The sequence below is a fragment of the Oratosquilla oratoria genome, chromosome 13 (assembly GCF_046742065.1).
Source record: "Oratosquilla oratoria isolate Oo_2021 chromosome 13, ASM4674206v1, whole genome shotgun sequence".
NCBI classification, from domain to species: domain Eukaryota; kingdom Metazoa; phylum Arthropoda; class Malacostraca; order Stomatopoda; family Squillidae; genus Oratosquilla; species Oratosquilla oratoria.
Window position 1 is genome coordinate 42,342,695 of NC_134789.1, and position 9,423 is coordinate 42,352,117.

Consider the following 9,423-nt stretch of genomic DNA (forward strand, 5'->3'; position numbering starts at 1 on the left):
TCGGTCTGCTTTGTCACCAACTTAATTTTTTTTTTTTTTTTTTTTTTTTTTTTTTTCACAGACTAGTTTATTGAGAAGCTTGAAGCCAACGGAGCGAGTCGTTAAGTACATGGAGAAATTGGACGTGGATCCCGAGGCAGAAGCAGAAGAGCAGCAACAGCAGGAGCAACTGCAGTTGCAACAGCAGCTACAGCAACAGGCATTACAACAACAACAACAACAACAACAACAATTGCAGCAGCTCCAGCAACAGCAGCTCAATGAGCAGCCATTTATGCAGTTGCATTCAGGTCTACAGCAACAGCCATTGCAAATGCAGGATCAACAGCATCTGGGTGATCAGCTGCTGGAAGAACAAGATGAAGCCTATGCCTTTGGGTTTTAGGCAGACTACATCTGAAAGGAGGAAGTTGACCTTGGTGGTGGCATTATTCACCCGAGTGTTGTTGTGAAGGTGTGTAGCCAGACCAAACCAAGCTATGGGCTCCTCCTGGACCTTGATGGACAAATCAATGAGGCAGGGATACTTTGTACATAGTTGTAGATTCTTCAGCACCAAAAAAAGAAATTCGTCCGTTGACCCATATAAAGCATTTGCATCTTTTAATATGGGAGGGAAAAGGAGAAATGTGGGAACTTTAAGATATTTTATTTGTGCATGAGTTTACATTCTCACAGGATTTTCAGTAGAATTCTATTTATTTACTTGCGTAAATCAGATAGTAGATGGGAGAAGGGGGGTAGATTTTGCAATGATGAAACTGGACACAAAGGTGGCCATTTTGGTCAGAAGTTGTTCTTCTTTTCCCTCCCATAAATGTATGAAAGTACAAGTTGTGGATAGGAAGACAATTTGAGAAGCATCTCTTGTTTGGTTTGTGCAATAGCCAGAATTTGTGTTATAACCCCCCACGAGTGCCTCCTTTTGATGCCTTCCTTCTATCCATGTGACGGCAGCAGTCAGTCAGTACCAGACACATGAACCCATTCAGTTGTGTTTTTTAGTTCGTTTTAGTATGATTTACCAGCATGATTCTTGGCCATGCATTCACTTTCCGCATTCAAGAATCCCAGAAGGGCTATTTTTCCAAAGTTATATTAACTGCTGTTCATAATTTATTGCCTTGATTTCCTCCATCTGTCCGTCTAAGTGCTCAAGTGATGTTTTCTTGGAAGTAGAAGAGAGGAGAGCCTCCCCTAAGCTTAAATTAAATTGCCTTCCGTGTGAATATTTCCCCCATTTTGCCTAGGTAAGCTGTAAGTAATGCTTTCCCAATCCTCAGTCATTTTAGTTGTAGCCTTTGAGACCCTGTTTCTTTTTAACTTATCCATCATATTCTTGAGAAACGAACCTATTTTATTTTTCTCTCTAAGCATTATTATTTTTTTTTCTATTCCCTTTTTTCTTACCTCTTCTCTCTCTTTATAATGAATATGTCTTTTTCAAGCCAACCAAACCAAAGATGAGAGTACAGGATGATGACTGCATATTCCTGAGCTCTTACCTGACCACACCCTCGGCTTGGCTCAACGTGGTGACTGTGGTGTATGTGTAGTTATGTCACTCTTTCTCTTGTCATTTAGGGTTTTCAGTCACAGAGCCAGTCAACAGGAAAGAGAAGGACTGGGATTGTCTTGCAACACATATTGTGGTACTTATCACTATTCTGTCCAAAAAGACGATAACTGTTGCTGCTGGTGCCGTATGAATGCTGCCAGTTGAGGTCATACAGAGAAGAAAGTTATTTTTGTTTATGTGGTTCAGCCAGTACTTTTTTTTTTTAATGAAACAAGCTTTTTTTTATTTTTCTTGCTTTCCTTTTCTTTCTTATTCTTGTCTTGTCTTTTATTCCACAGAGAGGTTGAGAGAGAGTGAATTATGTTGTAAATATTTATCATCTGTCTGTCCCACAATTGGATGAAAAAGTAATTTTAATTATTAGATCATATGTAATAATTACGTCTTCTCTGAAACGTGTAATTTTGTTTCCGTGTTCATTTGAAAAAGAGATTAGGGCATGGAGTGACTGTAATGTGTTATGTTTGTGAAGGTTTGGGGCTAGTTCCTGTACAAGCATTTTGAACGTGAATCCTGAGATTGGGAAGAATAGCACAGATACTATGTATTGTGAGTAAGTGATTGGATGGCTGGTAGCCAGTCCCCATTTTTGGAAATGAACTTCATTCACAAGTATGGGGATTGGTTACTCACTATTCAGAATAGTCGTGGTACTGTGTTTGAGTTATCATTCCCTGTGCTGAGAGTTGGGCTCATAATAAATGCAGGGGAACCTAACCCTAGAAAGATGGATAGGTTAGGTAGACCTTTGGCTTAAGCTGAGAAAGTAATTCTACTTATGAACAGTATTGGCACTTGAAGAAATAAATTAAAGGGGTGAAATGTTTAGAATTAATCTCATTCTCTCTGAATAAGCCATAAAATGAACATTTTTATTACAAGTCATTAAATGTCTGATTGTTTTTTAAAGTTTGCCCCAGTTTGTTATATCAGCAGTTTGTTTTAAAGGTTTTAATGTTAATTATGGTTACTTAGTCTATGTAATGATTAAATGTATCTACCATCGGGATGCCATGAAGCAGCAGGAAATTCATCGCATAGGGTCCATAGGAGCTGGTGATAGCATATTATTTTTATTTATTTATTTATTTTTATTTATTTATATTATTATTTTATTTATTTTTATTATTATTATTATTATTTTTTTTTTTTTTTTTTTTTTTTTTTTTTTTTCCGTATTGGGATTGTTATACGTTAAGACTGTTTTTTGCCCACGTGAGGAGTGTCAATCACTACCTCCCAGGGTAAGGGGAAAGAGGGGTGCAAAATCAATCTCTATTATGCCACATTTACAATCTTCAGACAAGCCAAGCACCCATCCATACATAGTGTGTGACTGAGATCACTTGGGGCTAGAATTGAAGCTGTTACATGATCAGTAATTGCTACATAGGCACTTGGTAGTAAGGCTGAATACATAAATCACAACACAAATGCAACACGCACACACACATACACATGATGGCACAGTGGTAGTAATTGTCACCACCACTATGGCGGTCCGAGTTCGAATCCCGCCCTTGGCTGAAATAATTTCAGTATCGCTGTGCTGCGAGTCATTACTCCAGCTCTTGTGGGTGGGGAGTTGGGGGTAGGTGTGCATGTGAGGTTACAGCATTACCCATAGGTCGGTCATATATGAGCTCTGAGCTCTCTTCTGGGAGGGTAGTAGCTGACGATCATGGATCCAACATGTGATCCAAGACCATGGTGACTTACACACACACACACAGCTGGTCCAACACCTTACCTTACGTACACACTACCTTTACACCAAAACCCTCTGTGTATCAGCTCTTTCAATAGCAGTCCAAGCAAGCAAAACATCAAAGAACTTATTTCTCCCACTATACATCATTATATATAAGAATGCCTATGCTGCCTTCTACATTTTTCCAATTTGTGTGTGGCTGTGGCACTTTCATTTCAGTCTTACTTCATCCCAGGTGAGCCCAGGTTAGGATCCTTGATAGGTACCCGCTAGTAATAGTCCTGCATGATGAACATCAAAGAGCATCATTTCCCTATTGCCTATCTTCAGAACTTATCAACACATTTTTCTCAATCTAGAAGTAGAGTCTGGTGTGTGTTTGAGATATTTCTTCATCACATATGAATAACCTCCAATTTTTCACATCAGGAGACACCCAGTGGATACTCCCTTCTTCATGCTAGTGACATAGAAACAGACCCATATTAATACAACACTGAAAACATCATTAAAATTTCTTCTTTAGAAATCTATGGGAGGACGAAAAGTATTGCAGACTACTGTGGGCCTGCGAGTTGGTGAAACTCAAGGCAACAATGATTATTATTAATTGCCTTTGCATACTGCCATCAACCTTACCCTTGTGGTGGGGGACAGATTACCCTTCATCCACAAGGTGCTGAGATGTGAGAGGCATTAAATGGCTTTTAATGTGTATGAAGTGGTGTGTGCTTTGACTCAGCCATCCCTCATAGCAGGAAGAGGGCTAGTGGTGTATGTGTCTGTGAGAGAGATTTGCCATGGTCTTGGACTCATGATTGACAATTATAACCTTCCTGAATGAGAGCTCAGAGTTCATATATGGCCCAGTATATGAGGAATGCTATGACCTTATATACACACCTCTACTCTTGCCCAAGAGAGCAGGGTGCCAGCTTGAAATGCTGTAATGATTTTGAGCTCTGGCAAAGGGTCAAACTCAGACTGTTGAATTAGCAAGCAAGCTTGGTACCACACCACCAGCAAGCCAGTATGCTTGTGTATATGTATGTATTCCCAACAGTGTACCTTCCAACACTTGTTTCTTATTTTTGTTTGATATTCTCTATCCTCCCCCCCTTCCTCAGCATGGTCCCCAACAATCAAGTAAACATAGACACCCTAAAAACTGCACAAAGCATTGTAGATAATAACTGGATGCACTTAAACCACCCCAGTAGAACATCTACACACACACACACCAAAATCAACAACACCATATCTCTTCCAAGAGTGACTTGCAAGCCAATCTTATGGCTGTTGCCAGTTATCTAGGAGCCGTGGGTCTTCTGTAAAAGAGATCTGGGATAGCAGACTGATTGATGACACATCCACCACATACCATACGTAGACTAAACTTGTTCTGTCATAACCACCCATTACAATGTTGTTATACTCTTTTCAGTAATGGGTTTTCTTCCCCTTTGTCAAGGGTACCTCTCTAGTACCTCTGCCATTGTGAGAAGAGTCATGGCTTCTAAAGGTGAGAAAGGTCGTAATTGGCTTTCTTGTCATGTTGGTAGTCTGTATTGAGCCAAGTGTTATGCATGATGAGTGAAGTGGGGAAGAATCCCTTCCTTCTACTACAAATAACCAAGAGGGAGGTGCAGTTTGATCACATCTATGCATTGCTTTACCCCTCCACAGTATTGTGCTCACTGGTGTGGCATAACCTTTAGAGTGTTCTGCAGATTGATATAAGACCACCACCCCCCCCACCATTATTAAATCAGTTGTCATTGTAAACTCCATTTTGATCATATCTCATTAGCCCCAAGAGAATTTTAGTTTGTTCATTATTTGATACAATTGAAATTAGAAATGACTAGATGAATGGAGAACCATATTCAAATTGACAATATAAATTTAAACTATCTCTAAGGTTTTTCTTATAATGCTAACAAGGAGGTAGGGATATACCATAATGAGAAGTCTATCCAGTCCAGGTTGTCTTTCAGTTGAGTTGTTAATGCAGAATATAGGAAACTAGCTATTGGCAGCAACATTAGTAACCCCATCTGTGTTGAGTCTGTTTTTACATAAATACTTTATTTTTTCTAACCCATGTAAAATAAGTTAAATTGAATTTCATAATGGCAAACTTGTTTACATAAGATTTTTACACTGATGTCACCTATGTTTGGTTCTCTGCCATAAACTCCCTCTCATCTACCTCACAGGTGGTTCGGAAATAATGTAGTGAATATTGATAGCAGCTCGTAAGAGTACTATAAAATTGTGCTGCCAATTCATATAGATTGTTTTTATGTTATATAACTTCATTGGTAGAAAGATTCTTTACACCACAAATAATATTAAGTAGGTTTTGCAAATTTTATTTATTATTATTAATTATTTTTTCACATAAAAATATGTCAGTAGTGAAGAAAGGATGTGGTTATTTTCTGCAATTAAAGAATTAAACTTTTTAAAGGTTTTATTTATGAGCCACTGGGCAAATAATAAAAAAGATATACTAATTTCTCAGCACTGACAGGGTTAAGACTGAGGCGTTAGAAACTAGGATGGATAGTGTAGAGACTTGAGAGTTTCCCCCCTCAAAGCTGCACCTCCCAAAGCTTCTCAGATGGAAGTGAGGATGTTGATGGGTTTTGAAAATTATCAGCAGGAAAATTTATTTCATCTTATGTCCATCTTGCAGGACCACCATGTGCTGGTTGGTCTCTGTGACCAATACTGTTCTCATCATTGGTATCAGTGACCAAAATTATTAAAACATCAGAGATTACAGTTATTCCAGTCTAGTCCATTCTCTCTATCCCCATCATTCTTCCATATATCACAGAACTTATAAACACACACAGACACTTATATATATATATATATATATATATATATATACATACATACATATACCAAAGGCTTTTTCCCCCCTTACAAGGGAGGTAGCCAAAAGGAAAAAGGCATAAAAACCATTCCCATTCACTCCATCCCTAATACACTCCACTCCCCTCCACCCTCCCCATATATATATACACACACGCACACACACACCCATGTAGAAGTGACCGCTGGGAAAGAGAAACTAAATGAAGCAAAGTGCTTTTGTATATTATATCTTCAATGCTAGGCACTTTGCACTGGAGATGTAATATATGAAAGTGCTTTACTTTGTTTAGTTTCTCATTCCCAGCAGTCACTCTTGCATTATTGAACACAAGTTACCAGTGTTTCTTAGCATCTGTGTGTGTGTAAGATGTGAAAATAATTATTGCCTGGAATTTCACCCACTGACAAACAGGCAGACCCATAGTGGCCGACAACAGTCTTTGTGCCCTCCTACAGATCTCTGGGAAGAAACTGGATTGTTGCTTGTGTTGGTGTGGGACTGTCTCTGTCACCAGCAGAGAGTAATAGAAAGGGAGCAGTCATCAGTTGTTAGCTTTCCATATGTGTAAAAGTGTAAGAAATGCACCTTAAAGATCTTGGGACCAGTTGATGGGATGTCAGCCTCCCAAGGCTGCACCTCCTGATGGAGGAGAATGGGTTGATAGTATTTGAAAGTGGACAGCTCTGCTTTACAGCTTGCAGGACCACCACAGTCAAGTACCCGTCATTAGTCCCTTTAAGGTATAGATTTTGTGTATGTGTGTGTATTTACACACACACTCTCTGCATGTCACCAATACTGGTTTTGGTAAAGGTTAAGGATCAGTGATGGGCACCTGCTTGTAGTGCTCCTTCAAGATGGACAGCAGAGTTGCCCATTGTCAAAACCCATGAACTTGCCTTACTTCCATCAGAAGTCATAGCCCCAAGGAGCTAACATTTGGATCCAAGATATCTCTGTCTACTGCAGTCTGGCAACTGTTCCCCTCCTTATACTTCTTTCAGGCAATGATACAAAAAATGTCCAACACTATTTTTATAACGAAGTCAGCAGCCCAAAATATCTTCCTAGAGAGGTCTGTAACTGGATCCACGGACTATTGCCAGCTGCTGTGGGTTTCCAATCTGAAACTCAAGGCAGTAGATATTATTATTAAAAGATAATTGTCCAGCTTAGTGTCTCAAGAATGGAGTATACAATTAAAGAGAAAGTATTTTTCCATTTCTGTCATTATAGTGATTATTTCATTTGACAAAGTTTAATGTGCACAAACATCATGGGTAAAACCTGACACCTATTCAGCTAATTCTCCTACAGTATCAAACATCCCATTGGTCCAATAAAGGTTATTTAGACAAAGCTTCACTACATTCAGATACACTGGAATCCTTAATTAAACCTAGACAAGTATTGTTTTTTGTGTATGCACATAAACATTGACAAATTTGGAACTGGACTGGTCTTTTGCTGCACATATACATACACTCCAGTGGAGTGAGCGAGATGCAGATGGCACTAATGAAGGCTAGAAAGGTCGTGTATGGTGTTGAAAAAATTAGAAATTTAAGGGAATGACTTATAGAAATGGGAACGAATCAAAATTCAGTGAACCAGACTTCTAAAGTGTTTTCCTCCACTCTCCTCATTTCTCTCACAAAATTCTTGTTGCAAAAAGTTATTATTATTTTTTATTTTATATTATTCATATTTCAGTTTAGCATGATTTAACCCATTGTAATCTTTTGTTTAACAGAAATGTATACAGAACCAGTGACCTGATTTTATGTTGATATAGGTTTAAGAGGTGAAATTTGCATTGTGTATTTCCCAGTGACGTCAGTTTACATGTAAATAGATGTATCGTTTGTTTCCTTATCAGTACAATATGGAGAAGATTTAATTCTATAGTAGTGATTATAGCATTTTCCCCACTCTGGCTCCTTGTTATACCAATCCTTCTTACCCCCAGATCTCAGTATGGTAGTTAGGACTACACTTTGTCCTCGGGTTTAGAGCGGAGTTTGAGAGCATGGACAGATTAGATGGCAGTGGGAGGGCAAGTGGCCTCACCCACTTAAATCTGAGTAGGAGTAGGAGGAAGTTGCATTCATGTACAAAGGTTTTATGTTTACAAAATGCATGTGTAGAGGCAATGGTGATGTAGTTTTGACTCTAAACCCAAAGATGAAAATATTGAATATCTTATTAATATTAATTTTTTCCATTTTGGCTGAAGTATTTTTTTCTCTTTTTTTTCTTTTATTAGGTTTTTATCTTCAAGTAAATTTGAATATCATATTTTTATATGAAGAAATGTTCATTTTTGTGAGGTGTTGGTTGTAAAAAAAAAATAAAAGCATGAAAAAAAAAAATTCAAATCCACAAACAAGCCTCTATACCAGCTGTTTAGCCTCCACCCACACTACCATTTCCACCACCACTATCACCATCACCATCACCATCAGATATCATAAATTGTTGAAATATTTGAGCCAAGATTTTTCTATACTAATGATATGCACTTGCGAGGTTGTTGCCGCACCTCGGGTCCTTAATATCATACTTTACATGCTGGTATAGGATTGTTTATACATAGTATCTGTAGTTCTTCATACAGAATGGGTAAGGATTATCCTATTTGTACAGTTAACAACAATGGTGTATGTAAGTGTTCTTTAAATGTATCATTAGCCAACAAGTTGATAATAAACAATAATAATGAAAAAAAGGAAACAAGCATTCTAGCAAACCATCTGCCTTCCCATTTTCCTACTGAATGAAGCCTGAACTATTTATTATTGACATTTTTTATTAAGATCCATTATGATTATCAACATTTGTAGTGTGGTAATTTACTGTCTTGAGTCATGCCACATGTGATAAGATGGTAAGTTATTATTGTATTATTATTAATTATTATCATTATTACATTAAAGGCTAGACGTGATATGGGATGTTTAATTTTAACCTTGAAGTCTCCAGTTGTAACATGTATGATCAAAGACCATGGTGAATTACACAATGAAGGGTTAGGCTCTCTTCCACAAAGGGTAGCTAACCTAGTGCCACCAACTCCATGGGTCAGTTTAAAGAAGAAAGACCATAGGGATGTAGAGATGGGACCTATGGGCATAGCTTTTATCATGTACCCAACTACTAGGTAAAGACACGGTTGAGTGCATGCACACACAAACAAACAATAAACCCCAAAATTGAAACCTAATGTCAGAGTAAATTTTACTT

At 38.0% G+C, this 9,423-nt stretch overlaps 1 protein-coding gene across 2 annotated transcripts in view; it reads left to right on the forward strand.

Annotated features, from left to right (window-relative positions):
• Positions 1–9,127, forward strand: part of wapl (cohesin release factor wings apart-like) — a 53,722-nt gene extending 44,595 nt beyond the window's left edge. For both annotated transcript variants that reach the window (XM_076197118.1, XM_076197119.1), the window contains exon 13: positions 62–9,127. In XM_076197118.1, coding sequence (XP_076053233.1) covers positions 62–385 — 324 coding nt within the window. In that variant the 3' untranslated portion in view covers positions 386–9,127. The remainder of the gene's footprint in view (positions 1–61) is intronic.
• The last annotated feature ends 296 nt before the right edge of the window (positions 9,128–9,423 follow it).